Source organism: Ochotona curzoniae, unplaced genomic scaffold (assembly GCF_017591425.1).
Source record: "Ochotona curzoniae isolate NIBS_2020 unplaced genomic scaffold, NIBS_Ocur_1.0 contig_3190, whole genome shotgun sequence".
NCBI lineage: Eukaryota > Metazoa > Chordata > Mammalia > Lagomorpha > Ochotonidae > Ochotona > Ochotona curzoniae.
Genome location: NW_024465751.1, coordinates 20,719,098 through 20,739,354, shown reverse-complemented (window position 1 = coordinate 20,739,354; position 20,257 = coordinate 20,719,098). Strand labels below are relative to the sequence as shown.

The following is a 20,257-nucleotide window of genomic DNA, read 5'->3' as shown; positions in this document are numbered from 1 at the left end:
GGAACATTCTCCCATGTGCCGCTTTCCGTATTCTTCTCTTGAAATCCAGGCTTATAATTTCTCCCCTTTTCGTTTACTCTCTGGCCCACTCCCCTTTAAATTACATTTATGCATAGAACACAGCTTCCTTTTTACTCCCTGCCAATAATTCCTTTCCTGGAATAAAGCGAGCTGATTAACTCTGGGACATGAGTGACAGACTAAAGTGAGTCCTTTATGTTAAGAAGCAGACAAATCTTTGGGTGCAAGAACTTTATTCAGAAGCTTTACTGATAGGCATGCTTAAAGAGAATGAGTTTCATTAAGAAATAGAATTTGCGTAGTTGAAATGTATGTACCTGGCATAAATATGTCTGCATAAATATGTTACAGTACACTTCAGTAGCTAATTTGTGAATGCCCCACTAGGCTGTTTAAATGACGACTTGATAACTAATGGACTGAAATTTGTGTTTGGTTATACAGTTTAAATGGAGTGTTAGAAAGGTGTAAACAGGTGAAAGGCAAAATTTCTTTTTATTGAGCCTAATTCATAATTTATTAGTTTGGTGAACTGTAGCTCACCAAATCTTGGTGTTCTGATCTGTATTGGGGAAGTCTCTTAGAAGTACTAACTTCTTGGTGCTAGATCATGCATATATCAAGTTAAGTACCATACAGTCCTTGCCTTGAAGAGCTCATCATGCAATAAGAAGAACTGTATATGTTAAGTGTTTTTTTTTTAAAGAGATCTATTTACAAAGAGAAGGAGAGACAGCAAGAAAGATCTTCCATCCAGTGGTTTACTCCCCAAATGGTCACATAAGGCTGGAGCTGAGCCATTCTGAAGCCAGGAGCATCTTCTGGGTCTCCCAAACAGGTGCAGCGTCCCAAGGCTTGGGCCATCTGCGTTCCCAGGACACAGGCAGGGAGCTGAATTGGAGTGGAGCAGTCAGGTCACGAACCAGCATTCATATGAGATGCCAGTGTTTGCAAGCTGAGGGTTAGCCAATTGAACCATTGCACCCATCCTGTGTCCATTAGCTTTTAATGCTTTTTAAAATATCTGCAGTATTTCATAATCCATGGTGCTATTATGAAAATAGGTTGAGTTAGCACTAGTAACATAAATAGAATCATGAGTGATGAGTAGGTATGTAACCACCATCAGGCAAGATGCTTTGACTAAGTCAGTGGGACATTACCTTACTCTGTCATTCATGATGCAGTTAGATTTGGAAGAGAAAATGACATCTACTTTGCCAGTCTGTTGAGGAGCAGAAGAGCCTGTGTTACAGCAGATGTAAGCTGTTGAGTACTATATGAAAGGGGGTGATGCTTTCCTTAATGTGGTTATGCTCCTGCTGTGTGTTGTGGCCTTCGTGTCTTCAGCCTCAGTTGTAGCTGTTTCCTTCGCTGTGTGAGCTAGCTCTGCTGGTCTCTGTGGAGTTACCTGCGTTGCAGGCTCTTCCCTGGCTTGGTGCTCCTCACGTGCTGTTGCTTTGATCAGTAGTAAGCTTTGCTCCTGCCACGCTCTTGCCCTCATTAAATTTTATCTCCGAAAATTTTCGAAGATCACATACTTCAAAGAGCTCTTCGTGTCTACTCCTCCAACCCCTCACCAGAATGTTTATTGCACATTTAGTTGAAAGGCAGTGCTGATCCACCCCCCAAATGGCCACAGTGACCAGGTTTGGGCCATGCTGAGGACAGGAAAAAGAAACTTCATCATGGTCTGAGGGGACAGGGACAGGAAACTGCATCCATCATTGATGGCAGGACCCAGGGACTTAGCCATCATCTGTAGCCCTTGCAGGTTCCAGTGCAGGAAAATGGATTATAAACAGAGGAGCCAGTACTTTTTAAAAAAGTGTACATGTGTGTATATTTATTTATTTGTATCGGAAAGACAGATTAGCAGAGAGAAGGAGGTACAGAGAGAAAGATCTTCTATCTGCTTGTTCACTCCCCTAATAGCTGTAGCAACCTGAGCTGAACTGGTCTGAAGCCAGGAGCCAGTAGCCCCAGGTGCATCTTCCAGGGAGGTGAAGGGTCCCACATTTTTGGACCATCCTGTACTGCTTTCCCAGGTCACAGGCGAAGAGCTCTATGGGAAGTGGAGCAGCTGGGACATGAACCGACACCCATGTGAGATCCAGGCACTTGCGAGGGACAGGGGTAAAATGGGGAATATTAGCCAATGGCACCATTGTGCAGGTCATAAGCAGAACTGTTTATAGGCACTCCCATATGGGGTGGCAGTATTGAAAGCAGTGACTAACTTGCTGTGCCATAATGACTGAATATGTTGTTAGGTTAATAGTGAAAATGAAGAAATTGTCAGAAATAGTTGTGAATCTTTTTCTGGGGTTGAATAGTTTATTGGATAAACTTAAGTAACTCATTTAACTAGCACCATGGTTTTCTTATTTGTAAATTGAATGTTTAGACCTTTTCAGAGTTAAAGTTCTATTTGAAGTTACACTGAGACAAAGCATATTGGAAATTTTTATTTCAAAGGCTAGTGATAACATGTCTGTAAGACATAGTATGGCATTGGGAGGACTCTTCAGGATAGGGATTTCAGAGCTCTATCCTTAGGGATTCCATTGAACATTATCATGATTTTGTTAATCCAAGGGGTAACGTGATTCCTATGGTAAGAAAATTGATCACCGTTCTAAAAGATGTATGTTAGGCTATATTAAAAAGGGGGGATAGAATGTAGAGTATATATATTTAGCTGATTGAAGGTTTTGGATGTTATAGCAAATGTGTGATATAGGAGTTTGTAGGTAGAAAAGAGACTTGGAGTTGCAAGAAGAGTATAATCAGATTTCTTGAGAATGTGGCATTCAGGTAAGATGGACAGGAAACTCACCTAGGACTGAGTGTGACATGTGTGTTGGAGAGAATGGTTGTTCATGGTCACTGCTCCTTCCCCTCCTCAGTGCTTTAAGCAACCTCTGTTTGATTTCCATACTCTTGTTCCACTTTGGTCTCTGGGGACTGATGTGGGTGCCATATGCATCTGTACTACCTTTGCTATTGTGGGTCAGTCACTCTGAAAAACTCTTCCTTGGTTTCTTGCAGGTTCTCCATTTTCAGATTCTGCTGAATTCTCTATTTCATGATAGTTGTTTCCTTAGCCATTTCCTTTTTATCTCTTTTCTTCTCTCTTCTCTTTTTTTTCTTTCACTCATTTGTTCATTATAGATTTATTTATTTATTTGAAAGAGTTACAGAGGCTAGAACTCTTCCATCTGCTGGTTCACTCCCCAAATGGCCAGAGCTGGGCCAGTGTGAAGCCAAGGGCCAGGAGCTTTTTCCCCTGTCTCCCTTGTGGGTTCAGGGACCCCAACACTCCTCTGTTGCTATCCTCTGCTGCTTTTCCTAAACACATTAGCAGGGAGCTGGATTGGAAGTGGGATGCTGGCATCTCAAGTAGCAGGCTGAGAAGGCTGTTGCTAGGCCACAACACCTACTGCCAGGCCTTCTCTTAAGCTAGCATCAGTGGCTGTTAAGTTTGAGATGCGTAAACCCCTAATGAAATTAAATGTGTATATAAACTTGCATTTTCTGGGGAAAGTTGTCTTAAAGATCTCATCAGTTCTGACAAAAATAAAGTTTGAGTGGTTTCTGTGATCATTGTCATCCACACTGAGCTTTGACTGTATATTATTAACACATTAATTAAAGCTGTATGGGAATACTTTGCAACAGACACTGTTCCATTCTTGAGGAGACAATGCTGAATAAAAAAAAGGTGGTTCTGAACAGCAGATATGTGTTTCTGGTTATCTACAGGGCACTTCTACTAGATGTTCAACAATGAGCAAAACTTGAAATTGGGGTCATGATCTTTCTTCTGCTTAATGTCTCCAATTGCTGCATTCCCTAGACAAGCAGATGGCACTGTGTCTTGGAGTTGATTCTAACTGGCTGGTGTTTAAGGGAATGTGTACTGAACTAATTAACTCACCTGTCATATTTCAGTTTACACACAGAGCTCTCAGTCCTTCCTTGGATGAGAGGGTACATGCTCAGGATAAATGCTTGGTTGCTTAAAGAGTAAAAGCTTAGATTGTTGTTTTTGAAGTTCATTCTAGTGGTATCTGTAGTACTAATAATAAATAATGGAAATAGCTTAGAAGATATTTGGTATACATCATTTAATCCTTTTTTGACATGATTTTTATTCGTGTTTTGATGGTGGGGAAGTAAACTAGAGACGTGGCTTGCCCAGTGTAACACAACTGGTGAAAGAGGTGATGTTCTCACCATTGTCCTCTACTCAGTTACTGCTGGGCATGCTCATTTAACCAGGCTGTTGTACTGTTATTCTGGCACATGCCAAGTTAGAACTTAGATGTGCTCATTAAGACTGACTCCATTTTTCTGATGTGCTTAAAAACCGTCTTCCCACAGAAGCCCACTTTAACCACCGTTTCCAAAGACTCCTCTTTCTCAACAATCCCTTGACCTAATTAACCATTCTTTATTTTCCATAAGAATCATAATTTATCAGTTTATAATGGCTTATTATTGTCCTACCATATAATAATGGCAACAGTTTGAGTTCTAGGAGTTTATTTTGTCACTCTATCCCCAGGGCCCAGATCAGGCCTGGCGTATCTATATGAGATTAAGTAAACATTAGTTGAATATTTACTGCAAAGGCAGTGATTCCTTCATCGTACTGTACTGCCCAAAAGGTAATAGCAATCATTGATCTCTTAAGAATTTAAGTTTTGTAATGAGTGAATCTTTTTGGAAATACCTTGTAGTGGAGCCAGCACTGTAGCACAGTAGGCTAATCTCTGCCTGAGGCACTGACATCTGTGTAAGTGCCAGTTCAAGTCCTGGGTACTTCCACTTTTGATCCACTCCCTGTTAATGGCCTGGAAAAACAGTAAAGGATCCTTCAAATGCCTGGCTTCAGCCCATCCTAGTGCTGGCCAATGCAGCTATTTGAGTAATGAACCATCAGATGAAAGAGCGCTCTGTCCCTCCTTCTCTGTAACTGCCTTTCAGATAAAAATAAATCTGTGTTTAAATCAGGAACTATCTTGTAGTGATTTACTGATTGTCTTGGGATTGATTTTACTGATTGTTTTGTGATTGGGACTCTATCTTACCAATTCCAGCATGGCAGAATGAGAGTCTGGCTGTGGATTGTAGTTGTGGAAATAGAGTGGAAGGTATAAGCCAAAATATTTCAAAGGAGTGGTAGGACATAGACATTAAAGGGTTCCCCAACAACACCAAAATGAGAGTCTCAGCCTTAACACAGATAGAGTGAACAAAACATGGAAGGCTTATTTTTAGGAACAGATGACTTGGGTTTTCTGATGTGAATTTGAGTTTTCAGGTTTGATGTAATGGAGTAGCAAAGGCAAAAACATGTTTATAAGAGGTTATTTTTAATAATAATTTTGTAATGAGTGTGTTTAAGGCATTTCTGAAAATGTTAGTATATGACAAATAATTATATGTTGCAGTAACATTCAGAGTGTGTTAGGGTCAACCTTACAAGTTTAGTTCAAGGTGAAGTAAGTTAAATGCTGTTCATTTTACCAAAGTTATGTTTTCATACCTAACCAATGTTTATTGTTTTATATTCAGCTGTTAGGTTTTTATATCATAATATTTGTGACTGTGTTAAATTGTTGTTCTTGGAAGTTTTGGTTTAAAAAGGTCTGCCCTTTCTTACCATAGATTTTTTCCACAGTCAGAAATATGTTTTACAAATTAACTCATGCTCAAGTATACTCATAAATAAACATAAATGTCTGAGAGTGTGTATAAACTGAAACCAAAGCTTCTTTTAAAAGTATGCATAGTATGAGCAGTGAATTCTATCCATTCTATTTTTTTCCCTCTCCAAATGCTGAGGGAAATCCGCTAAATTGATTTCATACTCCACTAATGGATTGCAATACAACTTTGAAAAACATTTCTGCTGGAGTTCTTCATGCATTAAAATAAATTAAACCTTCCTTTTTTCAAATCAAATAACCTTTCAGAATGGCTGTTTTCAATATCCTGCAACCAATCTGACTAGACAAATTTGTGGGACTATGAATAATTTGAAATTTATCCCACAGGTACTGTGACCTTTTAGGAAAAGTGTTCTCTTTCATGAAAATTAATCTGTAAATGCTATTTCAGAAAATATAATAAAATGGAGAAAATATAGGATTGGAGAAAGGAGCTTTTGGACTGAAGAAATCAGCAATTAGTTGGCATATTTTTCCATCTTTGGGAGACAGATTGTTTTACCGCAGTAATACTAAATCCTTACAGAAAAATACTGAACAGAAACAGCAGTTGTAACCACTTTATTAACCTTTAAGCTCTAGATGATCCCATAAGGCTTGAACAGTAATTAATAAAATGTGCAGGTAAGCAATGAGCAGTTAAGTATGTATTAAGGTAATTTTGGCTTGGGGGAACATGCCATTTTCATGGATTTAAGGAAAGTAAAAAGTTTCAGGCTACTTTTGAGGAAGGAGTGAGGAAGGGGCCTTTATTTCTTGCTAGAGACTGAAATAGTTATCAGAGGTTTTCCTTAACATGAAAATAATTAAAATGTTTGAATTACTTTACATGTTTGCGAAGTGCTCTATGCCAATTATTTGATCTTAAACTGAAGGGCCAGGCAAATGAGGAAAATGTGTGAAGTTGAGTGAAACTGTAGTAGTTCCTGTGAAGAACTGGTGAGTGTGTGCCCCACATGAAGGGAATCAAAATGAGCTTACAAACTGAAAGGCTAAAACTGTCCAAGGCAAATGAGGAGTCTAGATTTTGGTTTGTGCATTTCTTACTATAGACCTGTATGGCCAAACGTTTAAGGCCGCTGCTTTTGCACAGTGGGTTGAGTCGTGCTTTTGGTTCTTGCATCCCATATTGGAGTGGCATTTTGATCAGTGTCCTACTAATGCACCTGTAAGCTGGCAGAAGTTTGCCAGCACACGGGCTGCTGCTATACCCATGGGAGGCTGTGGATGGAACCTGACTTCTGGCTGCAGCCTCACTTAGTCTGCACTTTGCAGCAGTTTGGGGTGTGGACAGACAAACTCTTGTCTCTCCCTCTGCCATTCAAATTAAGTGAATCTTAAAAAAGAAGAAATAGAACTGTTTAGTGACAGGTTCAAGGTTACTGTGCTGGTTACTGACAGAGTTGGAATATCAACCTAATTCCCCATGCTTTCTGTACCCTCTGCTACTCTATGCTCAGTTGTTAATTTTTTTTCTGTTAACAACCAGACCAGTAAACATTTGTTTGCCATCATTTTCTCAACTATTCTCTTCAATTGTAGAAATAAAAGTAACTGTAAACATTTTTTGTAGCAGGAGTGGGGAAGGTTTTTTTTTCTGCCAAGGACCATTTAGATATTTATAGCATTATTTGTGGGCCATACAGAAACATAAATTTAAAAATAAGCCTGCTGGACCCAACAAATGGCTCAGTGGCTAAATCCTTTTTTGCTCATACCGAGATCAATTTGGGCCCCAGTTCATATAGGTTTTAATTCCCATGCAGCTCCCTGCTTGTGGCCTGGAACAGCAGTAGAGGATGGCCAAAGCCTTGGGACCCTGCACTTGCGTGGGAGACCTGGGAGAAACTCTTGGCTTCAGATTGGTTCAGCACTGCCTATTGCAGCAACTTGAGAGGATGAACGGATGGAAGATCTTTCTATTTTGCCTTCTCTCTGTAAATCTGCCTTTCCAAGTAAAAGAAATCTTTTTTAAAAAAAATAATAAGGCTGCTAAGGATTGGTATTAGGACACAAGCTAAGCTTCCATCTGCAATGCTGGTATCTGTGTCAGAGCAGCAGCCCGAGTCCTGCTTGTTTTGTTTCTGATCCGGCTTTCTGCTGCTGTACCAAGGAAACTAACAGATGATGGTCAAAGGATTTGGGTCTCAAGCTCCCACATTGGAGATGCAAAAGCAATTCCTGACTTTGGCTTTGGCCTAGTCCAGCCCTGCAGCCTTTTTAGGAATGAATCAGTAAATGCAAGATTTCTCTTTCTCTCACTGTCCCTCTCTGTCCTGTTCACATACATAAAATAATATTAAAGACAAACTAGCCTGCGATAAATTTATAGAATTTTGGGTTGCACATGTGATTGTCTTGGCAGACCAAAGCGAATAATTTGATGGGCCTTATATCCATGAATGGAACTGAATGTAAACCACTCTTTACCTAAAAGAATGAGTGTGGTTCTGGTTTGATAAACTTTTTTTTTTTGTAAGTAAAATGATGGGTGATTGCGAATTTTGACTCTGGGACTGTAGTGTTTTGAATGTTGCTTTAAATGCAGTATGAAGAGCAGAGGCAAGAATGGTAGGTATGAGAGTCGTCAGCTTTTTGTTACAGCAATAAAATGGTGTACTAAGATGGTGTACTTTTAAAAGATTTATTTTGACTCTTGGTTTGGAGATTTATGATCCTCAGTGGGGCAGCCTGCTTTGGTATCCTGTGATGGAATTCTGGTTCACAAAGCATACTGTCTGTGTCTTGTAAAGATCACAATGTGAGATTACAGAAAGTTACCAGGGTCAGCAATTTCAGAGATTAGATAGATAATATTCTCTACTTTAATTCTAGTTAGCCAACTACACTGTGAAGAGAATAGTATTTTTCTAGATATGTTTGATTTGAATACTATAGCCTTATTTTTTTCTAATTTGTGTTTGCTAAGTGAAAAAAAAATTTTTTTCAACATTGATATTGTGTTAATCATTAAGTGAATGACAAGGTCATAACATTCTTTTTCTATTTATTTTGGTAGTTTAAACTTTATGTAAACTGTAACATTTGATGGTTTAATTGATTTGATAATTTTTTTTTTTTTTAGATTTTCTCTTTATTCTTCCTGTATCTGGGGGAAGGGGGGAGAAAAGGGGAAAAGCCACATCCAGCCTCCCAACCACCTCAGTACCTGGGGATGGGAAAGGGCCATCTAATGTCATCATCGCAGAGTCCCCAATGTGGGGCTTGCCCTGAGTGTTCTTCTCAAGTGATTTTGATAGTTCTGAAATGCTGTTGATCTTGCCGATCTGAGCAGGAGGAATCCTTCCAAAGTCCGTTGGCTGACATGGTCAACCTTAGAGTCTCCTTTCACCTAGATATTTGCTGTCAACACTTGGCTGTTGGCTGGGGTAGTTGAGCAGTTTGTTCTGCCCTCCTTCCTCTGCTGTGGTACCAGATGTTCTCTGCAGGCTCCAACAGATTGCTGTATCCTCTTATGTGCATCTGGGTATGCCATCCACTACTCCCTCTAAGCTACTGAGGAGGCCCAGCTCTGACACATGCACTCCATAGTCAGACCACAGATCCTGTTTTTCTCTCCATGGTTGGAGTTCTGAGTTCAACTGTTGAGTTGGGCGGATCTTCAAAGAAACCTTGTCTGAAATGATCCCATACCTGACTCTTGTGTGTTTGCCAATACAGGGTCCAGCACATTCTGTCAACCACATCAACCTACACACATACAGGTAGTTGCAATTTCTGGGTCTTTTCTATTTTCAACCCCATCTCTTATGTAAACCAGTGGGTGCTGCAGCCCCGTGCAACCATGCCCACCACACCTGTGGCCCTCATGTACACCAGCAGGAGCTGCAACCTAGTCCGAATGACCCCCAATAAGCTCCACTAGGCTCATCCCCAGCCCTGGTTCCTGTGCTTGCCAGTATGTGCAGCAGACTGGTCCAGTCTGTCCCACATCCCATTCAACTCTTCTATATGCCAGTTGGTGTTGAAACCTAACTCAACCCAACTGACCCCACTATCCAGCCCACACTCATAGCAATGGGTGCCACAGCTTGCCAGGCCTGCTCCCAGCTCTGGTTCTCATGCTCACCAGTGGGAGTTGCAGCCCATCAGAGAGGTGCCCACTGTTTTCCATACTAGGCTCATTCCCAGTCCTGAATCTTGCACTCTCCAGGTAGTGCTGCAGTAAACACTAACCAGCCTGTTATTACTCTGGCCTCTGCATGCACCAGTGAGTACAGTCAGTTAACCCAGCCTGGTTCTCCATTAACCCGGTACACATTCAGGCCAACAGGTGTTGTAGCCCTGCCTGACCTGTTTTGTTCCCAGTCCTAGCTCTTGCGCTCACCAGTAGGAGCAGTGACTCAGCAGAGAAGCCCTTTCAGGTCCCGCCCCCCCCGCACCCCCCCCCCCCATCCCCCTTACCCTCTGGTCTCATGTGTGCTGGTGGGTGCTGCAACTCAGTCTGGCCCGCCTCACCTCAGCCTTTACCAGTGGATGCTGCAGCCTGACTCAGCCCAGTCTGCCCCCCAGTTCCAGCTCTTGCTGGTGGGTCCTGCATCCTAGCCCTGCCTGTCCCCAGTCCTGGCCTTGATGTGAGCTGGCTGGTGTTGCTACCCAACCTGGCCTGCCCTGCACCCCTTCATGGTGGTTCTCAGATCTACCAAAGGGTATTATGCACCTTCCTGGCTTGTCCCCAGAGCTGTCCAACACATATGCTGGCAGGTGTTGTAACCTGACCTAGTCCGGGCTGTGCCCAGCCTTGGTTGGTGCTCACCTGCAGGGACTGCGTCCTGACAGAGGAGTTTGAGAATTTGTATTCAGTTATGTTTTTAAGGTGTCATATCTGAAAACCACTTGTTTTTACTCATGTTTTTGTAGTGATTACTTGATTTCTTGGATCTTCATCAACAATCATTTTTTGACTATTCACAGGAAACATGTGTTTAGGTTGGTTTTGGTAGATTTTGGATTATTTCCCAAATATAAGCTCTTTATTATTAAACTTTTATTCCCAAGTTTAAAGGAAAATGCATTGCTGCTCCACCTAGATATTTTTGGAGCCTCTCAGTGTTTTCATTGGTAAAGTAAATGTTTTCTTTCATCTGTAGTGTTAAAAATTTGTTCCCTCCATATTTTTTTTCCTCTTGTTTTGGGAGCGAGGAAGAGCGTTAAGCATCTTTACTATCAAATTTAATGGAAAGGAAAAAAAATAAATTTATGCTTCGTTATAATGTGAACATGTCAGAAAGTATTGCCCAGCCCAAGAAACAAATCCTTGTTATTCTTCCAGAAGTACCTTTCAGGTGGGCACCTCATTCCAGTTGTGGTGCTCTCACTTCCCCCATCAGCCTCACCCTGACTTTTATAGCAATTACCTGCTTACATTTTAAAACTGTTCTCAAATGATTACTCATGTCTGGCCTTGTATATGAAAGTAACTATTTGAGAAGTTCATGTGTGTTTTAGTGGGAAATGGCATTTCAGCACCTCAGTTTGGGTGCTACACTCTCAAGTTTGTCATGGCTGGGAATTATCATACGTATCTAAAGTCAGTGCTCCGGCCCTGCACTGCAGTGTAGCAGCCGAAGTCCTCACCTTGCACACATCGGGATCCCATATGGACACCAGTTCATGTCCTGGTGGTTCTGCTTCCCATCCAGCTGCCTGCTCGTGGCCTGGGAAAGCAGTCGAGGATGGCCCAAAGCCTTGGGACCCTGCACCCGTGTGGGAGGCCTGGAAGAGGCTCCTGGCTCCTGGCTTTAGATTGGCGCAGCTCTGGCCATTGTGGCTGCTTGGGGGATAAATCAGTGGATGGGAGATCTTTCTCTCTTGTCTCTCCTCTTCTCTGTATATCTGACTTTCCAGTAAATAAATAAATAAATCTTAAAATAATAATGATAAATTTAAATAAATAAGGTCGGTGCTGGAGAAGTTTGTACTGATACTTCAACACTGGATTATTTGCTTGACTTTTTTTTTATATTGCAACTTCAAAAATTTTTTTTTTAAAGATTTATTTTTTATTTTCTTTGTTGGAAAGGCGGATATACAGAGAGGAGAGACAGAGAGGAAGATCTTCCTTCCGATGATTCACTCCCCAGGCGGCCGCAACGGCTGGAGCTGAGCCACTCCAAAGCCAGGAGCCTCTTCCGGGTCTCCCACATGGGTGCAGGGTCCCAAAGCTTTGGGCCGTCTTCAACTGCTTTCCCAGGCTACAGGCAGGGAGCTGGAAGGGAAGCGGAGCTGCCGGGATTAGAACCGGCGCCCATATGGGATCCTGGGCGTGCAAGGTGAGGACCTTAACCACTTGCGCCACCGTGCCAGGCCCAATAAGTAAATCTAAAAAAAAAAGAAACTAAGCCTCCAAAGTCTTTGTTCTTTTTTTTTTTTTTTCCTGAATTGGCTTCCTTTAATTTTTTATTCCTTCCCAGATTATCTTCTGTTTTTATTTTCTATACCAGAATTACTGTTTTAGTGTGCAGATCAAATCATTTTGCTTTTCTTTTACTCAGTGTTTCTTGGTTGTTCTCTCCCATCTTTAAAAACAAGCTTTAAATTATTTTGTAAGAAATGAAAGACTTGTTAGAAACTCATTTGTCTTTTACATTCATTTTCTGATTTCTGCTTTCTCCTTAATTCCAAATTACCAAAAGTTGTTTTGATATTACATCCTGGTTTGCTTTTTCAGCCTTCATGGCAGGGTTACTTTCTGTTTGAAGTTAAAGGCAACCTGATTTGTTGGTTCATTAGGAAATTAATTATAGATTTACCATAGGTTAATTTCTGATGATTTTACAAATTGTACAGTCACTTTTGTAAATGAAATTCAGTTGGAGTCTATTTTTACCTAATTATAAATTTCGTTTTATTCTATTTTTGTGGCCTTCTACCTAAGTTTAATGACCATAAAAGGTGACAATCTTATGTGTTTCTTATACTTATTCCTCAGGTTACCAAACATTGTTCATTTTAATTGGCTTTTCAACAATTTTTTCATTCAGCTGTGCAGAGCTATTCAGCATCTGTGTGTATAGATGGAAGGTGATACTTAAATGAGTATGTCAGGTTTTCAATCTAAAGAGTAAGAAAGCATATATGTTGGACAGTTACACAGTCTACATTAACTGTGTGTCTTAAGTTCAGGCTGCTCTGACAAATGTTATCACTGACTAGATATTGTAATAAACGTTGGCTAGGAACTCTTGGATTACCTGCTAGCCGATTGAGTCTCTAACAGAACCTGCCTCTGTCACGTGACAGAGAACAGAGAGAAAATGGCAGCACTTCTGTGCCTGTTTTTAGTGACATTCATTAAGGTTTGATCTTCATAGCTTCTCTTCCTCCAGATGCCATCACATTGAATATTAGAATTTCAGCATAACAATTTGTGGGGAGATTAGCATTCAGTGCAATACAGTACAAGAGCTGGGCTGGATTAGATACTTTTATTCAAGTCATATTTCTGCCATTAGTGTTTTCTTGATTCCACTTATGCTGCTGTAGAATACCACAATCTAGGAAGTTTGTCATGAACTGAAATTTATTGGGGTCAGGTTTCTTTAGGGTGAGAATCCTACATTGGTTTCTTCTCGTCAGGTTTTGGACATCTGCCAGATTATGAGTGTGAGTATGTGTGTAAATTTTTTTTTCAGAAATGCGAGACAAAATGAGAAAATGGAGAGAAGAAAACTCACGAAATAGTGAACAAATTGTGGAAGTTGGAGAAGAATTGATTAATGAATATGCGTCTAAACTTGGAGATGACAGTAAGTTCTTTATTTCATTTAGGCTGATTGCATGCCTTATTAATGATTTATGATTGCATTTGTTTTAAAGCTATCTTTTGAGCTTTTTTGTACTTTTCACATCTGTGAATTTTTCTATGAAATTTCTGTATTTTGAAAAGATTAAAAATTGTGGGTAGTAGTAAAGTTGCTAAATGGCATTTTTTGTCAAGTTCATAAGGCTGTCAACCATTCAGCCACTCTGTTTCGTAAAGACATTCTGATCTGGTCGAAATGTATTTCATAAAGCATCTTTTACAACAGTAAAGATAAGAAATAATCAAAATTTTTACTTTAAAGGATGTTTGACTATTTTATTTCACTGACAGCCTGTGGGGATACTTTCTTTAATTGTGGAAATTACGTGATAAAATAATTTTATTTTTAAGTAATATTCTTAAAATATCAGAAGCTAGATGAATTCATTAATGTAATTTGTTCAGTGAATGTTAAATTAAATTCAGCTTGTTCCCCCCCTTTATGTGTCTAGTTTGGATCATATATGAACAGGTGATGATTGCGGCCTTAGACCATGGTCGGGATGAGTTGGCCTTGGTAGGTATTTAAATTTTATCCCATATTTAATTAGATTCATGAGTTATATATAAGAAGTTAAGTCTTAGGATGTGGTTTGGATTAAATGTTGTTTGTAACTGGCTTTGAATGCTTTTCTTAAGAGTAATTGTAACTGAATAGATAATTTGGAGTATAATATCTTAAGTCATACTTTCTTTCTAAAGTTTATTTCTTTGAAAGTCCCAGATTGATTTTATATTCACTGTTTCTTTTCCATAATGACCACAGTGACTTGAGTAGGGCCAGGCCAAAGCTAGAAGCTTCTTCTAGGTCTCCGCTGTGGGAAACACTGGCTCAAACACTTGGGCCTTCTTCCACATTTTCCCCTGGCCAGTGATAGGAAATTGGATCAGAAGTGAAGCAGCTGAGACAGGAATTACTATCCGTATGGTCCATATGGTCAGTTTTGGAGCAGCTGTAACTCAAACTGGCGCTCATGGGATATGTGTCTCACAGGCAGATAATTAGCTTGCTACACCACCACAATGGCTTCCAGAAAGTTTTAAGACAGAGTAATATGACAGCTTTTGAAGAGTTGTTAATGGATGTCCCAGTCTGCTGATTTTCTCAGTTAAGTGCATGATTGATTTTTGAAAAAGAATTATCATCACTGTAATTTCCTATTTTCCTTTTACTCCATTATTCATCAGCGATTACTTTGGGTTCATGATATTTGGTGGCACTAGTGAAGTTATTCAAGAAGATACACTGAAGACTGTATGTTATTTCATATTTATTTAGTATGTTATTTAGTATATATAAAATGTAATTACTCTGCGTGCTTTAAAAAACATTTGTTTTTTCAGTTTTGTCTTCAGGAGTTAAGAAGACAGTTCCCTGGCAGTCACAGAGTCAAGCGATTAACAGGCATGAGATTTGAAGCCATGGAAAGGTAATCAGATCTTTGGAACTCTGTGACCTACTTAAGTCATTATGGCACGTCATTAATTGACTGTACAAGGTCCTTTGCTCTTGAGCTCTCCAATTTGTTAGTTAAACTCATGGCCAAACTTGCCAGCTATTCTTAGAAAGCAGAACTTAATGTAAGAGTATAATACATTTGCTGTCTCTAACCTAATGAAATAGGATTGTGCTTTGAACTAAACTCAACTTCAAATCATGGTTCTAGCATCAACTAAGCCACAGATGGACAATTTACTTATTTTTGTTCTCTGTTTGTTACTCTTCATAAAAATATTTCCATCTTCTCAGTGTTTGTTCCCACTCATTTATGTGTAAATATACTTCAAAATGAAGCAAGTGGGAGGCGTCTTGATCCTTAGCACTAGGGAATTAGTCTTAACCTAGCAAAAGAAAAGAGGAAAGCTAATCTGTTCTCATTCAAGCATGTGTAGAGACCTGCATGGCCCATCTCATTGTTCCATTGTTAAACTCTGAAGTCTTTTTTTACATGTACAGGGAGCAGATTCAGGAGAGTATTGTAGTTGGAACGTAAGATGTGATCGGTTCTAAACATTTTATACATTTGTAGGAAATAGATTTAGGAGTTATTATAGTTGGAGTGTAAGTTGTGATGGAGTTCTTTATGGGTGAACCTGAGATACAGTACTGGTTGTGTTAAGATTTTTATGTGCTATACTAAAGAGTTTGATTCGAAGGTCCAAGGAAAATAGAAATTTAAGGGTAATGAGTGAATTTATCTCTAAGATGACTAATAATGAGTGTGGAATGAATTGTCTCCAAAAAAAATAAAACACCTTGAGAGCTATTGTACTAGTCTATACAAGAGATTAAGGTGTCTTAACTCTGTGTTTTTTTATGCCGCTGATTCAATCTCTGCCTCAGTTATAAGTTTATTTAGATTTTCTGTTGCCTTATGTCTTAATTTTGGTAGATGATATGAGTCCAGGAGTCTATCCATTTCTTGGAAGTCCTCTAGTTTGTTGGCGTACAGTTGCTTGTAGTAATTTTTTATTATTCTCTGTATGGCTGTGGTATCTGTTGTTATGTTCCCCTTTTCATCTTTGGTACTATTAATTCTTATGTTCTGCTGTGCTTTTTTTTTTTGTTAGTTGAATTAGTGAGCTGTCCTGTCCTGTTTATTTTCTTGAACTTAACTCTTTTTTTGAAAGCTTGTTTACCTGAAAGTCAGAGTGACAGAGACAGAGGACAGCTCTGCTGTTCACTTGTTTATTCTCCAAATACTGGAAGCAGCTAGGGCTGGGCCAAGCAGGAGCCAGGAGCCAGGAGCCTGGAACTCATTCTTGTTCTCCTATATTGGTAGCAGGGTCCAAAGACCTTGGGCCATCTGCTGCTGCTTTCCCAGATACATTGGCAGGGAACTTGATTAGAAGCAGAGTGGCCCAGACTTGAATCAGCCACAGCACTGTGGGATGCTGGTGTCGTAAGCACCTGTTGTCATACGACCTGCCCCTTGGATAAAGGTCTCTTATGGTATTACAAAAAAAAATTAAGACAAATGTGAGAAATTAAGACATGCAAAAAATGTTCATTCTCTCTCTCTCTAAAAATCTGACTTTCTGTGACAATAAATACATCTTAACAAAAATTTAAAAATAATAATAAATAAGGAGGAGGATGAAAGGGGCATGCTGAGAAGAGGGAGAGTAGGATGGGAAATATGTTCCTAAATCTGTGTTATAAAATAGGTGATGTTCGTTCCCTACAAAAATAAATTTAAAACAGTAATTCTGTCCTGCTAAAAAGCTCTGTGTGATTTTATAGTCAGTGTCAGGCACCTAACGGTCTGATTTCTGTTTTTGGGTTTTGTATGTTTGGTAACTGCTCAGTAATGGTTCATTGTATAAATATATATAAGTATATTTTACTGCAGTCTTTTTTAAAGGATATTTGACTTGTTTCTACTTTCGAGCTGTTTTAAGTAAAGCTGCTGTAATTTTCTTTAACCAACCCTTTAGTTGAATCTACTTATCTTATTTTGCATTCATATTCTTAATGTTTCCTTTTTTTAAATAGATATGATGATGCTATACAGCTGTATGATCGAATTTTACAAGAAGACCCGACTAACACTGTAAGTTTGCGGATTGTATTTAAGATTATCAAAAGCTAAATTTAAAAGGAAAAACTAATTCATTCAAGAAATAATGGAAAGATACATTTGGAATGAGACTTTATTGTTTTATTTTAAGTAGTTCATGGTGAACCACATTTCGTGTTAAATAAATTTGAAACTTTCCGGTAAAATTTAACTTCTAGAAGCAGAAGCTCTCTTATTAGAAAAAAACTGGGTAGAAATTTGATAAGGTTGACTATGTATTTGTATAAAACCCTTAAAAATTTGTGATTTTGTATTATGTCAAAGCTTATGAAAATTTTCATCAAGTTTATATGTTTATGTTTTACTTGCCTTCATGAAAAATTAAGGAAATAATCTTAGTAATTAATATGTGAAATAGTGAAGGTATTCTGGCTTTGCATTTTCCACCTCATGAATAAGAAGATACTCACCTGTGTAGCTGTGAGCTCCATGTTTTCCTTGAGGTAGCCACTTGTACCCTGATTTTGAGTAAGAATGTTCTAAGTATGTCCATATAAACTCTTGTATTTTGAAAAAAAAAAATCCCATAGTGCGATCTTTTTTTTTTTAACTTGAGAACATATCAGTTTAAAATTAGTAATTCCATTTTGTACAATGAAAATTTAGAGAAAATTTACATGTTTTAATAATTTTAATGGAGAATACCATTATTGCCATGCACACATGTGTCTGAAATAAAACAGAAATTTTTGAATTTTTAAGTAAAAGATTGAGGCTTTTGTTGTAGTTGGAAACATTGTGTATTAACACATAGTAATGACTCATGAAAAGTTTCCCTCATTTTACACCTGTTTTTCTGTTGATATGACTTGAATTTTAATTTGCTAAAGTGCTTAATACTTGAAACAATGGTAAGTTATTTTAAGTAATTATGTTAGCATGGGGATTTTTTTTAAATGTGTAATTTGTAAAGCCTGTTAATTCAGTTATTGGTCATAAATCTCTGTGATTTCCCTGTTGGTACTCTAGTGATTTTCGTGTGTTTCTTATAGTAGACATCCTACATAAATAATGAATTTCTATTTTTATTACTTATTATTATCTCATTTTAAGAGAGTTTTCTCTGCAAGTTTTTAGGTTCTTATTTTCAAAGAATTCTTGCAATACAGAAAATCCAAGGGAAAGTTTTGGCAGGTGAAAGTCTACCTGTTATAAAAAATTCTTCTGTTTGTCTGACTTTACTAGAAATAAAATTTAAAAGTTGTTGCAAAATTATGTAGTCGTAAGTACCAAAGATATTAGTGAAAAAGAATTCTCATGAAATGCACCACTTTCTTTTCATCAAAGTGCTCCCATGCACTCTTTCAAACGTTAAGAGTGTAAGGTTTCCAAAATACTCATTTGCTGCTTAACCATGTATTGGCAAAAAGGTCAGGATTATAAATAGCTTTTGTTTTGTTGAGCTATTACTAAAAATTAAATGCTAATAATTTAGTTTTTGTTTTGCTTTTTGCTTCTGTCTCACAGTAAGTAGGGTATGTGCTTAGTAAGTTCATTCCACTTCAGGGTGTATAATAACACATAGTTAAATATTGTTCTCTAACTTCCTCATTTGTGACTGTTGTAACTTTAGAGACCAGAGAATGGGATTCATGTGGTCATAATACTCCTTAAGTACAGTAGTTCTCATTACTGTGGATGCAATTTCAGAACTGAGACTGAATTCGGAATACCTCCATATTGTTAGTTCACAGTACTAGTCAGGGCAAAAATTGAATTATTTGAGTTGGTGAAGCAGAAAATCTACTCTTTAGGAGGGCAGAGTACAGATATCATTAAGAGTTGATATGATTTAAAAATTTTGATCTAAAAATGTAGCATGATCATTTTAAAGAGTTTACATGATCTAAATACATTTTCTATTCTTTAGAATAACACTTTAGCTTTCTACAAAGCAAAGGTTGTGATATGAGGAAAGAGGTGGAAAAAAAGGTAATAAATTGAAAATTATGATGGTAAAAAGTAACATTTATAAACCATCACTGAACCAAAGCATTTTATATGTGTCATCTTGTTATGCATCACCACATTTTTTTCTAGATACTATCTTTATGGGCAAACAGAATCATGAAGAATCTGAGGGATTTACCCAAAATTATGTCACTATTAAGTAGGCAGCTCTGAATAGGAGGCTTAGTGTATTTCATAGCTTAGGGCTGTTAATCATGAATAAAGATACAGTTGTAACGAATGGAATTCAGACTAGGTAGTGTGAAATACATGACAATTAGTTGTTGCACTTCCAGAAATTTCATCATTTTACTAATCTTTCCATTGTCAGTTTCTCATTTTTACTTATTTCTTTAAATCTTCTAAATATATTTTCTATTTACGAAATACTGTACAGGGGGAGCTTTGATAAACAAATTGGGCTTTATTACAGGCTTTTTGTGTGTGTGTGTTTTGGGTGAAGTTCAACAGCCAAAAGAAACCTTTTTGGATCTTATGATGATTATTTGGTTACAAGTTCAAAGTTAAAGTTTAACGTAACTTTTGGAAGATAGGGTGCTTCTGATTATTCACAGTCTGTTCTGTATGTAAATAAGAAATTGATAACTGAATAGGAAATGTCCAGAAAGCAAAAGACCGGCAGGAAGGGAAACGGTTTTCAAGTCCTAGAATTTGCTGTGTTGCCTAAACTGATTCTGTGTGTGTTGAAGAGATGTAATTATCACTCTCTGCTGCTCAGATCCTTCCCAGCCGTACAGCTCATGCCTATAAGTACATTTCAAAAAGTTAATGGAAAAAGAATTGCAATAAATATGTTTTAGTGCAGAAAATTTTGAAGCTCAACTATAGCTTTCTTCTTTAAAGATTTATTTTGGGCCCAGCACGGAAGCATAGCAGCTGAAGTCCTCGCCTTCCAAACGCCAGATCCCATATGGGTGCCGGTTCTAATCCCAGCAGGCCAACTTCCCATCCAGCTCCCTGCCTGTGGCCTAGGAAAGCAGTAGAGGACGGCCCAAAGCCTTGGGACCCTGCATCCACGTGGGAGACCCAGAAGAGGCTCTGGTCTCCTGGCTTCAGATCAGCTCAGCTGTGGCTGTTGGCACCCACATAGGGGATGAACTATGGAATGGAAAATCTTCCCC

At 38.6% G+C, this 20,257-nt stretch overlaps 1 protein-coding gene across 1 annotated transcript in view; it reads left to right on the top strand.

The window, feature by feature from the left end:
- EMC2 (ER membrane protein complex subunit 2) overlaps window positions 1-20,257 on the top strand; it is a 49,657-nt gene that overhangs the window by 490 nt on the left and 28,910 nt on the right. The window contains exons 2-5 of the mRNA XM_040979409.1: window positions 13,415-13,528; window positions 14,037-14,101; window positions 14,929-15,014; window positions 17,081-17,138. Of these exons, the coding sequence (XP_040835343.1) occupies window positions 13,415-13,528; window positions 14,037-14,101; window positions 14,929-15,014; window positions 17,081-17,138 (323 nt within the window). The remainder of the gene's footprint in view (window positions 1-13,414; window positions 13,529-14,036; window positions 14,102-14,928; window positions 15,015-17,080; window positions 17,139-20,257) is intronic.